At 41.1% G+C, this 17,841-nt stretch overlaps 1 protein-coding gene across 2 annotated transcripts in view; it reads left to right on the forward strand.

Moving 5' to 3' along the window:
* MTUS1 (microtubule associated scaffold protein 1) overlaps positions 1–17,841 on the forward strand; it is a 158,229-nt gene that overhangs the window by 17,488 nt on the left and 122,900 nt on the right. The window contains exon 4 of one of the 2 annotated variants that reach the window (XM_043513703.1): positions 15,482–15,649. In XM_043513703.1, coding sequence (XP_043369638.1) covers positions 15,482–15,649 — 168 coding nt within the window. Of the gene's footprint in view, positions 1–15,481; positions 15,650–17,031; positions 17,259–17,841 lie in introns of those variants that run through there. The other variant, XM_038398534.2, reaches the window with a different exon arrangement.

Consider the following 17,841-nt stretch of genomic DNA (forward strand, 5'->3'; position numbering starts at 1 on the left):
TTCTCCCACCCAATTTATGATTTTAAAAAAGCACAAAATGCTCTCCTTAATTGTACATGTGGTGAAGCATGTTAAAATCCTTCTCCACAGCCCCTTTGAAGGAGAAAAACCAGTCAAATCAAGTGAATAGAGCTTATTTCTGACTTCCCTAGCCCAGTATTATGGCAAATATTTTTTTCAGCCTTTCATAGTTTCCCAAGGAGAACAGTAAGATTCTTTGATCAGCTGCAGCATACTCTAATGATATAATAGAAAAATTAATATGAAATCTAACATCTATTCAAATAGCTTTCCCTATACAACAGTGAATATTTTTTAAAAATCAGCTTTATTAGAAATGTATTTCAAGAAAGCTTCAAGTGACAATTGAAATATTGACAGTCATTCATTTATAATCGAAAAATACTTCCTTTTTAACTAATTTATCACTTCTCTTTATCTATGAATGAGTAATTTTAGAAAAGTTCCAATAGTTAACACTAGAAGAGAAACTAGGCTGTAACAGTACAAGGCAGTCTTAGATCACTGATTTGTATGCCATTTATTGTACAAAGAATGGCTTGTCTAATAGAATTGAAACCAACTGAGTTTCCATTGTCCCTATGCACAACTGGTAAAGGTGACAGATAACCAGTCTCTCCTATAAAGTTTACATATACTTCCCATTTTAATCATGGAGGCCAATCTTATTTCAAAGAACTATACAGTAAAGAGCTGGAATGACGAGAGCCAAGAAAATCATTTGCAGTAAACCATGTTTAATTTACCTCTTGTGTTCAATGTCTAAACAGAGCTACGTCTACAGATTAGCTCTGTCTTAGGTTTGTTTTTTTTTTTTTTTTTTTTTTAAAGTTCTGCCTCGTTATTCAGTACTATGCAAGGCTTTACTAAGTACTAAAAAAAACTAACATACTTCCCAGGTACTTTGATCTGAAAGCCTGTTTTCAGAAGCCTAGCAGAGAGGGTTCGCACATCTGCAAACCACCCTCCCCAGCCTCCCAAATACTTGCACATGCTCTCCTGCTAAAAATCTGATGTGGACAATCCAGAAGGATCAATGCCAGATTATGCATTGCAATGGGCAGATCCTGTAACTCTTGCTTGCTTCTTTTTTGAGAGGCAGAACCTCCTTCTTTAAAGATCCATCTTCATCCCAAACCAGTGGTGCTCTGTTTTATGGATGGGCTTATGGAAGGAGTTTCATCAACTGTTTTCAGTGGAGTCCTCTGTACTCTCCCAAATTCCCATAAACACCAACATTCCTTACTGTAGGAATTGGTTTCAGAGTAGCAGCTGTGTTAGTCTGTATCCATAAAAAGAAAAGGAGTACTTGGAGACTAACAAATTTATTTGAGCATAAGCTTTCGTGAGCTACAGCTCGCTTCATTGGATGCATGCTTGAGTTGTTCCTGTGGATTGGTGTAGAACTTGCCAGGCACTCAAAGGCTATACTTTCTGATCTAGTTCCTCCTGGATATCATTAATAGTGTTTTCAGCTAGCTCCTGTTTGGGACAGGCATCAATTCTTGAAGTCCACTAAGGTTGCCAAGTGCAGGGGGGCTCATCCCATTTTGGCTAGGTTCTTAAAGGCTATAGCCTATCTCAGACTTTGCTCAGTGAGTAGCAAGCCCTGTACACAGAATTTGCACTCTTCTCTTTGGTGCCCTCCAGTATGCTTTCCTTGTTAGTGATGTTACTTGAAGCAGTCACTTCATTCTGGGTGGTGGGGTAACTCATGGCCCCTTCCTCTGCTATATCTTTTCACAGTTCTCCATACCTGTTATAGTTTTCACATCAGCATGAATTCCTCTTTCCATATTTAATCAAGTTATTTCTTTCCCTAAATTCTGCCTTAAAGCAAGGCACAGAATATCTTCCTCTGTATTTGGAGGGTTCTTTGCCTAAATGCGTATGAAGAGTTCAGTGACAATTTTTGTCCTTTGAGTGCCCTTGCAAAGGACTTAAAGCCTTCTGGTCATTCACTCCTCCTAGAGCTTTATTTCATGTCAATACATTGGTAAGTCATCTTTACCAGTCCAGATGAACCTGTTCCGTCAGACTAATGATCACTTCCTGGTCAGCCCTTGTGACAGGATCAGGCTAGATGGCGATAGAGTAATAGAAGGCAGATATATTAGCCCCAGGCTAAGTAGGTCCCTTTTCCCTGGATAAGGTAACAGGGAAGGTTCCAGAACAATCAGGAACCTTCTGGAGACAATTAAGACAGGCTGATTAGAACACATGCAGCCAATGAAGAAGCTGCTAGAATCAATTAAGGCAGGCTAATCAGGGCACCTGGGTTTTAAAAAGGAGCTCACTTCAGTTTGTGATGTGCGTGTGAGGAGCTGGGAGCGAGAGGCACTAGGAGCTGAGAGTGAGAACGCGGATTGTTGGAGGACTGAGGTGTACAAGCATTATCAGACACCAGGAGGAAGGTCCTATGGTGAGGATAAAGAAGGTGTTGGGAGAGGCCATGGGGAAGTAGCCCAGGGAGTTGTAGCTGTCGCACAGCTGTTCCAGGAGGCACTCTAGACAGCTGCGTTCCACAGGGCTCTGGGCTGGAACCCGGAGTAGAGGGTGGGCCCAGGTTCCCCCCAAATCCTCCCAACTCCTGGTCAGACACAGGAGGAGTTGACCTGGACTGTGGGTTCACGAAAACGGCCAAACTGAGGGCAAGCAAATCCGCCAATAAGCACAAGACCCACCAAGGTAGAGGAGGAACTGGGTCACCCCCTCCATAGATATGCTTTGCTGGGCAGCTCACTGGAGCTCTGTCAGTGCTCAAATAAAGTGCCCTGAACCTCTGCATTAGCCAATGCATCATTTGGACACAGAATGGTCAGGAAATCAGACTTCAAGGCTAGAAAGAAACATTCTGATCCTTCAGTCTGACCTCAGCATAATATTGGTGATTGAGTGCAACGAGTCATTAGTCTCAAGCCTGCAACTGGAGGGAGAAATCTCACTGGCTGTGTATATTACAGTGACAAACTAGAGGGCTTTTCATTGTGTATCCAAACCAGACTCTGCTCTCCTGTGTTAATGGATAACTACCACCGTTATCCAGAATACATGCAAGATAAGCAGATGGTAGGTTCAGTTAGAATAGACAGTGAACGGTCAGCAGGGGAAGCACAGGTAAAAGTTAATGGGTGGTAAAATTGCTTTCTTTGTCATGTGTCTCAAATTGTCTTAAAGCTAAAGTAGGTCACTCCATGAAGCTGTGCCTGGTATTAATTTGGTAGATTAGACTTCTTTTCTTCTTGCCAAGTACTGTGGAGGCCTGGTTTTAATGCAGGGGGATTGGGATAAACCTGATCCATAACCTTAGCAACAGAACTTGGAATGAAGGAATAAATACACCTAGACATCCAGATTCCTAAGGGAAACATTCTTCGATTTATGCAGTTTCATTTTTGGCATTCACAACAAACGGTGCACTATGGGGTTCAACATATCTAGTCCTTTTAGTTTCAAGGCACACTCTTGTTTTTTAATGCATTGCACCTGAAGCAGGATGCATGTTGTAACAATGCTTGCAGAGACTGGCTTTAACAGTCCAAAGATCAGTATTGTCTGAAATATATCTACACCCATGAGAAAGCTTTCCTCTTGGAGTAAGGTGTGTACCAGTTCCTGCAGAGCAATTTCTTGGTACTAGATCATAACTTGTAAAGACATGCTGGGATATTTTCGTACCATTTGTCAACCATACTCATTAGCCTTGAATTTTGTTGAGATTTTCTCTGAGAAGACCAAACTAATAACCCTTTTTCCTCTTCCTGAACTAATTATAAGGGGAGAGACTATGCATTCTGCAACAGTGAATGCTTTTCCAAGTCAGTTACCATGTCGTCTAATGAAACAAATTTGACAACTTGTATCCGTAATATAAAGTACGTACACAACATTACATGCTACCTGTAGGCATCAATCCTATTGATGAACAAAATGTTCCTAAAAACTAGCAGCGTGAGTAGCTGGCTAACTTTGAGAATCTGGGATGGGTCTTTTGACTTGAAGAAAAATTCTTTATCAAGTCTTCATAATACAAAGAAGCTTGGCAATTGGATTTGCTTTGAAGTAGGATCTTCTGATTGGAGGGGTGTTTTCCTCTCTCCCCCGTCACCTCCATGGGAAGGGGATGGTTGGAAAGAGGGTTGGGTGTGTAGAGAAGTGAAAATCGTTAAGACAGATGTTGGATATAGATGTGGACAACAATAGGAAAAAGCACAACTGGATCTGGTTACATCTGACTTTATCCTGCTTTCTTTGTATACCATTAATCCCTTTGTCTCCCTACAGTGCTTGCCATTAAAAAAAACAGTGCTTTCCAACAGTGTTACATAAGGACGCTTTAGTCTATTCTTGATAAAAATCAAGTGTGATTGTCCTATTTATCATATGATATTTGCAGGTAAATGTTGACTTTTATTTAACTGTCACATCTGTGCATCGGTGGACTGATTGCTGGTTCTTTTTGTTGTCACAGCATTGATTTATTCAAATCTCATAGCTTGGGAACTTGCCCAGCTGCACTGCAAAAACCTGAACAGCACCAGGCTGTAGTGTAGCACTGCAGATACTCGGAAGCCTCCTATCCCTGTAGCAAAGATTGTGCAGGATCCTGGTATGGAGGCCAAAGCTTAAATTGGGTGATATGACAGGAACAAAAGCATAGAAATCAGAATATGAAGGGCCTATGATTGCCTATTGGCAGAAGTGGAGTAGGCAGGCGTTGCTACAGTAACACATGTTGCCACTGGTGGAGCTGCAGCCAGCCTCCTGGAGGCTGAAGCACACCTGGCTGCTACCAGTACTCCTTGAGGAATTCTGGCCACTGCGCAGGTGCGGAATTCAGGTCTCCTGTAGATACTATTTTTCTGCAGGGAAGCAAAGGGAAGCCACAAGAGTGGTCACGCAGCCCTCCCCAGCAGTATTTTTGGGTGCCCAGAGCAGCTGGCAGACAGGTAAATAACCATGTGGGGGGGAGGGAACTGGGGGGACACAGTGCTGGGTATACCCCGACCTATGGCTCCTACCCTATGCTGGGCTCAGCTGCTAGTCCTGGCTTGGCTGGTGGTTGGAGAGGATGGGACTTCATCTTCCCCTGCATGGAGCAGCGGGGGCTAGGTCAGATCCACCCCCAGAAATCTCCCCTGGCTGAAGGAAGCTCTGCACCCTCCCCTGCTTCCATTACTCCTCAGCTGCAGAAAGGGAGGGGTCACTGTATGGGGAGCTGCTCCACTGTTCACCTAACCTCTGTACATCTGGAACCCCCTATGCGTCCTGCTGAGCTGCACCTAGACCCCCTGCAGAGTCCTATTATTCCTGCATTTGGAACCCCCCAACTAGCCCCTGCACCCACATCTCCCCTACTGCACCTAGATCCCTGCACTGAGCCACCTGCACCCAGATTACCCCACATGGAACCCTCTCAATCCACACCTGTATTTCTCCCCCCCCCCCCCCCTGAACTAAACCCCTCCACACTTGGATCCTGTTGGGCTGAGCCTACCCACCCACATCTGTTGTGGAAGGGCAGGCCCAGCATGGCCCTTGAACTGTGTCAGGGTCGGGTGCAGCCTCACTGCTGAGTTAATATCCCAGGCAGGAGCTGCAGTGTGATCTCCCACTTCTATGCATCCAGTGACCCATGCTGGAGTCTCCACCTTTCTGACAAATAAAATGTGCAGGATTTTAAAATATTGTGTGAAGAGTGTGTGTGTGTGTGTGTGTGTGTGTGTGTGTGTGTGTGTTTGTGCGGAACTCCCTCAGGAGTATACCAGGGGACTTCTGGCCCTACAGCACAGACTGCAGGCAGCAGAAGAAAGAGGAACAAAAGAAGTAGGGAATGCAATCCTCTGTGGGACAATTTCAGTTCAGCCCCACAATGGCAAAGCATAGGGTTGTTGGCACAATTCTGCTGCCTCTGCCTAGGCCCAGTACAGCTGCGTCAGTGGGGTGGCTCCAACCCTGCTGATGCATTTTGGGGCAAAGTGGAAAATCTGGAGGGTTGTGTGGGAAGGAGTGTTCTGAGCACGTCAATGTTGGACAAATGAGGGTTCAGAGCAAGGGGCATATTTCTGAGCTATGAAGAGATTAAATAAGGAGCCCTACCTTGGATGGTGGGGGACGGACATCATGTTTCTGCTCAGGTGGGGGGAACTGAAGGGATTTGGAAGGTTCTGGATAGAGAGTAACTGTCACTTGAAGTTGTGAATGAATTGGTGCTGTGGAGCATAGAGGAAAATGGTAAGAGATTCTGGAATAAAGGGTGAGGTTGGAATGAGGGGGTAGCAGAGACAATAATACTGTTCTCATTGTGATGGGGCAAGGCCAGAAGGCTATAGAAAAGTAGTAGTAGATAGATAATAGTTCCAGGCTCAACAAATCCCTGGTACCAGGATAAGTGAAATGGCAGCTGCTCCAGGTCAATTAAGACACCTGGGACCAATTAAGAACTTTCCAGAAGGCAGGGAGAATGCTAGGTTGATTGGGACACCTGAACCCAATCAGGGGCTGGCTGAAACTAGTTAAAAGCCTCCCAGTTAATCAGGTGGGTGTGGATGTCAGGAACTGTGGGAAGAAGTTGTGCGGTTGGAGAGGCTGAGTAGTACACACCATATCAGGCACAAGGAAGGAGGCCCTGAGGTAAGAGTGAAGTGGAGCTTGAGGAAGTGAGGGCTGCTATGGGGGAAGTAGCCCAGGGAATTGTACATGTCATGTTTCTAAAAGGTCAGCTACCATAGCTGATATTATTAGGGTCCCTGGGCTGGAGCCCGGAGTAGAGGGTGGGCCCGGGCTGCCCCCACCCTCTTTGCCCCCTGATTAATCGCTGAAACTGGGAGACAGAGACTGTGCAAAGAAGGATAACTTCTCACCTTCCTCGCTGGCTTATGATGAAAGTGGCTCAGTAGACTGGGACCATTGTCTCTAGAGAGAGAGAGAGGTTACGTGGGAGGGTCACAGTGAGCCTCTGAGGCTAGCGAAATCCTCCAGGAAGCGCGGGACCCACAGAGGCAAGGACAGAGCTTTGTCACATCATGCTCTGTTCCACTCCTTCATTCTGGAAGGGGAGGTGATGGACAGGGAATAGTGAAACTGTTTTATTCTTGCTTACCAAAATATTGCTGTGTAACGCTCATGACAATGCACTAGTTTTATTTTGAAAACATTAACTTCTAGGGGGAGGGATGTTTGTGTACACACAAGCCGCTGCTTACAGCACCACCATATTTTTGGCGTGAGCTGCTACTGGATTCTAAATCTGTGCTAAGGAGGAACACTTTGATAATGACTTGTGGATAAATGAACTAATATTATAGAAGGCCATCTCATGTATGGAATGGGGTTTTGCCTTGAGTCATGTTATCCCCCCAGTCAGTGCGTCTCAACCATTCCAGACTACTGTACTTCTTTCAGGAGTCTGATTTGTCTTGCATACCCCAAGTTTCACTTCATTTAAAAACTACTTGCTTATGAAGTCAGACTTAAAAGAACAAAAGTCTCACAGCACACTGACTGAAAAATTGCTTACTGTCTCATTTTTACCATATTATAAAATAAATTGGAATATAAATGTTATACTTACATTTTACTGTGTAGAACATAGAGCACTATAAACAAGTCATGAAATTTTAGTTCTGATTTCGCTAGTGCTTTTTATGTAGCCTGTTGTAAAACTAGGCAAATATCTAGATGAGTTGATGTACCCCCTGGAAGACCTCTGTGTACTGCGAGGGGTTGAGAACCAGAGCCCTATGTAAAGAGAACTACTTAAAGGAACAGCAACAATATAACTCGCTTGTCTGAGGACTCTCAAAGCTATTAGTAGTAATACCCAGGACTATCATAATGAAAACTTGTCTACATTTTTATTTCCTTGTTTAGTATATTTGGCAGATGTGTTTGAATTGATAGTTTAAATCTTTTCCCTCAATAGTTTGCCACTCTACTTTGTTAGACCCACAAATGGAAGAGAAATATTTTGAAAAATGTCTGGTAACACTTCATTGATAGTGGGACTTAAAAACATGTGTAGCGCCTCATCTATTCTTTGTGTGTAGTTGCTCTGATAAGCACTATAAAAGCAGGCAGGATTAATATATTTCAGAAAGCTAGCTGAGCTAGACTGTAGCACAGTCTACTAGTAGATTTAGTAGAACAATCCTTGGAATGCTCAGCTAGCTGTCTGAAATTTGTTAATCCTGCCTCCGTTTTTATAGTACTTATCAGAGCAACTACACAAGATTACAAAAATATTTAAAGATGAGTCTGCTGGGACCAATGCCTTTGCATCATTTCCCATGGTTTACTTAATACCCTTGACATCTGCTGAAAATGTCTCGTATTGGAGAAGACAGTTAAGGACTGCATTCATTTTAAAATGGCCAAAACTGCCTTCTCCTACAGATTAAAAGTAGATACATTTTGTGATGTCACTAAAATTCAAAATATCCTCTTAAAATTATTGAACAAGTTTTAACCCTTCCAGGATAGGGACAACTACTTTTTTTTTTTTTTTTTTACTTTCATAAAAAAAAAATAAAATCCAGGAATCCCAACCATAATCTTAGAGGTGTAAAACTGTCAAGATTCAGAACTGGTTCTTTTTCATGTTTGAGTTTTTCTCTGCAGTTCTAAGAGAAGCATTCCCAACTATCTTCCTTTGTGCACTTAATCTACCCAAATTTCCAGCTTGGAAAAGCCGCAAGGCTTGTATACCCAGTATGTCACAAAGCTCCATGAATTATGGAAGCTTTTCAATCAGTCCTAAACCTGAAATATTTAAATATGGCTTTGGTAAATGATGCTTTACCCTCAGAATTGGAATCTACCTTTAATCCTAGTATTCAGTTGACAGTAAAGCATGAAAAGCAGAATTATAAACACAGATCTCTAATCAATGTGGAAGTATGTTGGTACCAAGTATCTTTCTTCACTGTCACTTTTGATGAGGGGCTGGGATTGTATAGGTTTTACAGAGGAAATGTTTAAATTAAGATTTTATATGGGGAGGATGGAGGCATAGATCTGGTGAGAGACAATCTAACTTCTGACTACTTGATTTTTTTTGTCGCAAGCATATTTTCCCAGTAAGGCTTCTGTAGCACAGGAAGTTCAAATGCCAGCATCAAGAAGCTTTTAAAGTTATTTTAGCCAATGATGATCTGCTCAAGACACAAATGAGGTTGACTTTTTGGTTTAGCTAGCTGAGATTTGAGCTTAGCAAGTCTTGATAAATGAACATTGTTCTGTGAATGTTTTTCATTCTGGTACAAGAGGTACTTTTAACCTACTTGACACTATGTAGTTATTACATACTAGTGTGTTTTTGTTTTTGTTTTTGTTTAAAGTTCTAAGCAGTATCCAACTCATTACTCCAGGGATGAGGAATGCAGTACTTTTCACTCAACACTACAGTAACTAGAATAAATAATTGATTTAGGCTTATTACACTGACAGGACAGGTGACTGCTTTTATTCTTTATAACACTGCTTATTCTATATCTGGCCTAGTGTCTTCTGATTGGCCATGCTGTTCTTCCAAAAATAGTAGCGAATATGCCATATCTGCTGTTTCTCTCTCAATAGTCTTGGGACTCTTTTCTGTGCTGTTCCCCATTTAAGGATCACCCTTTTTTCTGATCTGGTTTGTAAAGTCACTACTATCCTTTTTAAATATCTCTTGAAGTTCTACTTCATTATGCCTACAAGAAACTTGTTAATTAAGCCTTCTACTTAATTCTATATAGAGTTCTCATTTTAAAAAAAAACCCTGTTCCCTCATGCTATGCACTAGAGTTTGCTAATTAACCGTATAATCTTAATGAAGCTCCTCCTTTTTGTTCCCTGATCTTATGTCATATCTGAAATTGGTCCATCTTCTAGGGGCAAGGATCCTGTCTTACTAGTATTGGGAGGCTTCAGCATATATATGAGGTGCTGTTAAAATATAACAAACAACTGTAGTAACATGAGGGAATTGAGATGTTTATATTTTTAAGCATGGGAGATTTGGATTGAATTGGTAGTTGTCACAGACTTTCTTTGTGAATTTTGGTAACTTCAGTGCATTTGTTCCCTTTGGGGGGTACCACTTTTCTTTTACAAGGGGCCTTTTGAGGATAAACTATAAATGGCTGGGAGGTGTTTCCGATACCAGCATAAGAAAGGGGGCATATAAGCACCCATGCCATTAACTTCAGAATGCAGTTGTAGTATGTAGTCGAGGAAGCTCTAGGATTTTAATGAAAAGGCAAATAAGTTAATGTCATAGAAACATAGAATATCGTAGTTGGAAGGGACCTCAGGAGGTCATCTAGTTCAGTGGTTCTCAAAGCCGGTCCGCCGCTTGTTCAGGGAAAGCCCCTGGCGGGGCCGGACCGGTTTGTTTACCTGCCGCGTCCACAGGTTTGGCTGATCGCAGTTCCCACTGACCATGGTTCGCCGCTCCAGGCCAATGGGTGCTGCAAGAAGAGGTGCAGGCCAAGGGGCATGCTGGCCGCCCTTCCCACAGCCCCCATTGGCCTGGAGTGGCGAACCACGGCCAGTGCGAGCCACGATCGGCCAAACGTGCAGACGCGGCAGGTAAACAAACTGGTCCGGCCCGCCAGGGGCTTTCCCTGAACAAGCGGCAGACTGACTTTGAGAACCACTGATCTAGTCCAACTGCCTGCTCAAAGCTGGACCAATCCCCAGTTTTTGCCCAGATCCTTAAATGGCCACCTCCAAGGATTGAACTCGCAACCCTGGGGTTAGCAGGCCAATGCTCAAACCACTGAGCTATCTCTCCCCCCCCCCCCCCTGCCCACACTTGAGATGGTGTCAATTTGAGATGATTCTCCAGGTGAGGAATAAAAATACTGAGCAAAAGGTTAGTTATGATGATACTGAAGAAATACTTTGCATTTGTATACTGCCATCAATCTAGGAGCTCAGTGTAGCTTCAGAATGTTCTTGAAAGTTACGTAAGTATTCTACAGCTGGAAAACTGAATTACAGATTAAGTGATTTCAGTTTCCAGTAGAAATCCGTAGCAGAGCTGTGAATAAAACAAAGCTCTCATGACTCCATCCTGTGCTTTGAACCAAATACCATATTCCCCCTCTGGAAGAAGTATGTTTTCCAACAGTTAATACTTTTTTAGCCACAAGGTGAAGTGGCTGAATTAACCACATTCCAGAGTGTAGGAACTAATCCAGGTAATATTTTGAGATGTAATTATTCAGTTTTTTCATAGCATTTATCATTCTGCTCTTAAGTTAGTAAATTAGAGGAAGGAACTTCCCCGCCCCGCCCCCCAATTTACATGTGATACCTGGTTTTTATGGTTTCTTCTTGGAATTTGCCACTTGGTGATCTCAGGCCACTGCTACTTGGAGATTTCCTCCCCAAATTAATTTTTCTAAAGCTTCAGTTTGGTGTTCGTTAGTCACTCTTATGAATATTTTCCAAGAGAGCACTGATCTCTAGGGAACCAAAGAGGAACATGGGTCACCTATGAACAGGACCTGTACTTGACATTTCCAGAGCTGGAAACTCGGCACCATTGAACTGGCTATGTTCGTATGTTAATTCTCAAAATGACTTTTTGTTATAAATCCGCTGCATTCTCAAGACTTTTATTTGAGCTTTGAAAACAAATGAAGGAATCTGGAGATATTTTCAGATGTTAAATTCAGGATGTGCTGTTCACAGGGGTGAAAGTAAGTCTAGGGACTTACCGGTATGGGGCTGGGCTGGGGCCGGCTTTGGTCCCCAGAAGGGGTGGGGCCTCAGGCTGAAGGGCAGGGCTGGGGGAGGTCAGAGCCAACCCCGGCCCACCCTGTACTGGCAAGTGCCTCCTTCCCCCTCCCCGGGTAACAGTGGCAGCTGGGGCCTCTGGCAGTGGTTTAAAGGGCCCTGGGCGGTAGCGGTGGCCAGAGCCCTGGGCCCTTTAAATCATCCCCGGAGCCCTGCCACCACTTCCCCAGGGCTCTGGCAGCAGGGCTCCGGGGACGGGACTCGGGCAGCCACTACCACCCTGGGCCCTTTAAATCGTCCCCGGAACCTGCCGGAGCCCTGGGGAAGCAGTGGTGGGGCTCTGGGGATGGTTTAAAGGGCCCAGGGCTCGACCGGCACTGCTGCCCCAGGCCCTTCGAATTGCTGCCCCAGGGCTCTGGCAGCAGGGTTCTGGCAGCAATTTAAACGGCTGGGGGCTCCAGCCGCTGCTGGGAGCCGCAGGCGCTTTAAATTGCGACTGGGGAAGCTGATCCACCCCGGTACGGTGCACTGCCTCTTGCCGGTATGCTGTACCAGGGCATACAAGCTTACTTTCACCTCTGGCTGTTCAAGCAGGGTTTCTGGAAGTCTTTTTCACACTCAGCTTCTAGATCTCTAGAGTGGAAGTTCTTGGAAAGAATGAATAGGTCTCTCCTTTTGCTTCCCAAGATGAACCCAGCAAGATCCCCATCAATGCCTGGCAGGCACACCATCCTTGGTACATAGTGTATAACAGGTGGGTAACTGAACAAATACAGGTTCTAATGAACATGAAAATAATACAAATTCAGCTTGTACTGTTTCTATACTACCTGATTCTGGAAGTTCTGTAGTATTCTTACTTTGCCAAGAATCTAATGTAGACTGTGGAAGAGGAGTCATTGTGTATTTAAAAAAAAATAAAAAATCATTTGCTAGATCAATTAGAGCAAGTCATTCTATAAAGTAAAAATTATTCTTGACACTATCCAAAAAAGTTGGTAGAGGTTGCGTTGTGGCTTTAAATTTTCTCCGTTTGGGAGCTGTTTAGCTTCATTTGTTTTAATTTACACCAATCACAATTCGTACCAGATAGAGGTTTCTGGTGTCATGCAAACGCCCACAAAAGATCTAAACACTCAAGAATGAATTCTAAATGTTTCTATGCTTGCTTAAGTACTTCATTATCTTATTGCAATAACTTGCAAACCAGAAAAATCACACACACCTGGCTCTTTACCAGGTCTCAGATTTAAACCTAGAGTGATGTAATGACATCTTACTCAGATCAAAAAGAAAAGGAGTACTTGTGGCACCTTAGAGACTAACAAATTTATTAGAGCATACGCTTTCGTGAGCTACAGCTCACTTCATCGGATGCATTTGGTTTTTTCCACCAAATGCATCCCATGAAGTGAGCTGTAGCTCACGAAAGCTTATGCTCTAATAAATTTGTTAGTCTCTAAGGTGCCACAAGTACTCCTTTTCTTTTTGCGAACACAGACTAACACGGCTGCTACTCTGAAACCTGTCATTACTCAGATCAGTTACTCTTACAAAATATACACTTAACATGTCAAAATAAGTAGTAAAACAGCACTTGGTAAAGTGTTTCTTTTTTGGGACACCTATTGTCACTCATCTAATTTGCAAAATTCATTAATCTGCAATGCATCTTAATGATCAGGGTGACTTAAAGAGGTCCTGCTACACATTTGTAACTTGTATATACAAGTGGAACATATATAAGAGCTCTTTTGTGTAGTTCAATAGTAAACTAATTAATTACTTTACTTTACCTACACTTAATTTTTAGTATTAAACGGGCCAGCATTGCCTAAAACGCCATGAATTGTTTTTTTGGCTTGAAACTTTATGGACATAATCTTACAGCACCATCTGGTGTTGAGAAGTGTATTCATTTATGCCGAGATGCATATACAGTCATGAAGCGTCTTCCTTCCTAAATGTAGTGTCCTACTTTATAAGACAGCCTAAAGCTTTTATGATCATCATACAAATCTTGCGTATTTACAATGATGTCACTTAATCCCTCATGCCCAAGAGTGAAAGGGGGACTATTGACATACCTATATGAAAACCAATATGGAATAAACTGGAGTAATTTAAATACCTCGTTTAATCATATGACAACTAAACTATCTTGTGGGTCTCATACGTGCTATTAATCTGAATTGTGTGGTCATACCAAGTGGATAAGGAGAAAGGGGGAAGTCCTTTTTTTTTTTCTTTTTTTTTTTTTCTTGGTGAAACTGATGTGCTGTATTTTAACATTGCATGTTCTGTCTAAAACAAAACATGCCTAAGAAGAGAAAGGAAAGGAAAGGAATTCGAGTAAAACCTGGAGGAAAGGAATTCGGGTAAAACTTCAGTGATCATAATATGCAGAGGCCTGTATCTCTGCACTTCTTCTAAAATAGTATTTAATCTTCTCACTCTTGTTCTGTGTTTACATATAAAAAGGTTACCTTACTTGTCCTAAGAAGAAAAGGAGTACCCGTGGTACCTTAGAGACTAACAAATTTATTAGAGCATAAGCTTTCGTGAGCTACAGCTCGCTTCATCGGATGCATTACTTACTTGTCCTGTTACTTAAAAGGTGATTTGGAAAGCTCAGCACCTGAAATCAGATGTAAAGTGGCATTAATCAGAGCTGGCAAATGACAATCCAGTAATAGTTTAATATACCATTTTTCAATTAAAATTATGGGAACAAGAAAATTCTGATACACATAACTTCTCCTGTGGTCGTAATCCTTTATTTTAATCCTAATGCATGTTGGTACAGTTCTCCTAAAATGGAGCTGTAAATCCATTTGGCTAAATGTATTCAATTGCAGATTCTCTGGCTTAAATAGTAAAGTTGTCCTGTTAATTACTACTACAGTAAATGTCATCTGAAAGTGACCATAATAACCTATTTGAGATAGAATGGAGATATATTTAATACTTTTCACTTTTGTCACTTCTGTTTACAAGCTCCAATTGATAGGACATGGTAAATTATGCAAAAACATCCTTGTGCCAGTATAACTGAATGGTAACAAAGTTCTGAGAATCCTATTTATCCAATCTTGCAGACCCAGAAGTCTTTTAAGCTATCTTTTGAAATATAGTAGAACTTGCTGTTCTTGTTCATTGCTTGTGCTGGTTCTACTCGCATATGGCTCAATTTACTTTCCAAAACTTTGCATACTGGTGCTATTTGTCCCTCATCTGAAAATCAGCATACATTAGGCTTCAGCCATCAGCCTGGAAATATTTTCTGATCACTTATGTTTTCAAAAACAGGAAAGAATCTGAGTGCCTTTTGAGCTACAGGTAGTATTTAGAATTGCCAGTATAGAGAACTGTAACATGTTTTGTCCTTGCAAGATGGATTTTGACTTTCCCAAGTCAGGCACTTGCACAGAAGCACTGATTTGTGGAATCTGGGCAGGTCCTATTTCGATCATTCTATCCTAAGTGCACAGATAAAACTGGATACTTTTGATATTGTATTAAAATAGTCTTATGGCAAGTCAAATCTTGGACTTAAACCTTTAAGGTGTTGTTTTTTACTGCACTCTTTTAAATTATATATGTGACATAAAATTCTTTTTATTTATATACAGTAAAATATGCCTTTCTTATTTTGGCCAGACTTTATTCTTATATCTGTAGCAGCAGTAAGCATCCCTTTAAAGTTCTGTCTCTTTCTCCCATAAATTAACAGGAGTGGAAACTTCTTCCAGAGGGAAGCCTGCCTCTGTGAAAACATCTCTAGCATCTTGGACCAGTTCAGGCAAATCACTAACTAAATCAAAAGTGCCCATTCGGAGAACTCCTAGCATCTCTTCAATCAGTAGTACCCAGAGTGAGCAAAGTACTTGCAGTAATAATTGTAAGTATCTTTTTCCGAGTTCTCTGCTGTTAACAGTTGTTCTCCACGACCAAATCCTTCAATCCATAGCTTGCAAAAAATTATTTGAATGGGATTATTGCCTAGCTAAGGATTACTAGTTTTGTCCCTTAGGAATTTTGCCTTTTTACATGTCTTTCATCCTGTAGTCTTCTCAGTTGAAGGATCTTGAGACTTGGTGCCTGACTTAACAAAAATGAACTTCTTTTTTAAAAAATTAAATAAATAAAAAATCCACAACCCAGCAACTTTCTACGCTCTCTTTCCAAAATGCCAGGAAGTGCATTCCAAAACTTCCTGGCATTACTGAGCATGATGCTTTCCTTGAAAGGGCTTTTTGTACATGGTGTAATAAGTTCAGAAAGTTTGAGCATTGTGAATTGGATGCCTGTTGTAACACTGAGAGCAGTGCAACACAGCCCCTTTTTACCCATTTTTGATGAACTATAATTCATAGGTTATCATGGTGTGTTTTTAATGAAATGTACTATATAGATGAGACTTTAACATTTAATTGCTTTCTTGCTTGAAAGTTCCGAAATATATAGTTTCAAATTACTAAACTAAAGTAAATATAATCAGTACATTTGGGTGTACAATTTAAATGTAAAAAGAATGAATTCTTGATAAAATGATCAGTCAAAATTACATATTGTTTATGGTCTTAAACAGTGGATAAACTAATGAAAACTCTTGTATATCAGTTGCAGGAATGTTACAGAATGAAAAACATGCAAAAAGCAACATAAATTAACCCATTGATAGGGAAAGTGATTTTAACATTAAAGCTATTTAAATTTAAATTCAAATCTCATCTTACTATTATATTGTCCTATTCTGTCTTTGGGGTTGGGGAAGGAAGTTCCTTTATGCTAAACTACTTAAAAAAAATTCCTGAATTGAAGATGATTCATAGTACATATTTCTTTATCACTGAGTTGTCCTGTTTGTTCCTGCTTTTTTTCTTTTCCCCTGAAAATAAAAACCTACCACGGGCTGAAAGGAATACGTACTTTTTTTGTATTTAAAATTTGCAACACATTTCTTCTATATTCAGATTGGTTCTGTTGCCCTGACAGCCATGTTGACTTTTGGTGTTCAATTTTTAGTACCATGACTGAAATTCCGAAGGAGGTTGTAAAGGCTTTGTGCTCTCTCTCCTAACAAAGAAAGGTTCATCGCTTCATAACAAAGAGATGTATTCCTTTCAGATTAAGCATTCAAACCGATGACTCTTTCTTGGTGTGATTTGCTAGCTGGTTTAATCTGTGTTTGTCCTCTGCCTTGAAGCTTACAATTCTTTCCACTCTAATTCACTAAGAGCAAGCATGAGGAATATGAGAGGGTGAACATGGCTGCAGTCTTTCTGGCTTTAAGCTTGCTTTGATTTTTTTTAAATGACTATACCAGGAGGACTCCGCAGTTGTACAGAAACTGATTTTTCTCTTCACATTTTCATCAATTCTACACTAGCACCACGGACTGATTCAAGAAGCCACTATGATATTACCTTATTGACTTTGCTGGTAGTGGGATCTTACAGCTTTTTTATTATTCCTTTGTTAGCCACGTTTACTGGGAAAAGAAGTAGGTCGTTAGCCTTCTTTAAATAAAAGCATGTTTGTTTTTTTGTTAAAGTAGGTAAATGTATCAAATTAAATGATTTAATTTGCTGGTTTCCAAGGACAATGCTTTTCTTAATTTAAATTAATAAATTTACAGAAAATTTTCAAACTAAACCTTGATTTCAATGTTTTTGTGATTGTAATCATGTCTGGATTACATGTGATGAATATTTTCTGTGCAGTGCAATTTTTTGCTGACTTTTTGAACCATCTTGTAGAGAGAATCAGTACAATTTTACTTTTTTCTAGAGGCATACAGAGTATTTCTTGTCCTTATGTGATAGTTCATTAGACAGTGACATCAAAATAAAATCATAATTGGTAAAATCTAAAATTCTTGACTATCAGATTACTGTGACATTCAAATGTCAAGATGGGATACTTCAGTAAACATAGTGTAATGTCAAACCTAGGATGATATTGTTCTGTTTAACATTAAACTGACAAATGATTTAGCTTGATATTTAAGATGATTAGTTGATTTTTTTTTCCTGTAAAAATAACTTCATGAAATATAACCTTCCTGTTGCTGCCTGCTCAGTCCTTTGT

This window comes from Dermochelys coriacea, chromosome 4, assembly GCF_009764565.3.
Source record: "Dermochelys coriacea isolate rDerCor1 chromosome 4, rDerCor1.pri.v4, whole genome shotgun sequence".
NCBI lineage: Eukaryota > Metazoa > Chordata > Testudines > Dermochelyidae > Dermochelys > Dermochelys coriacea.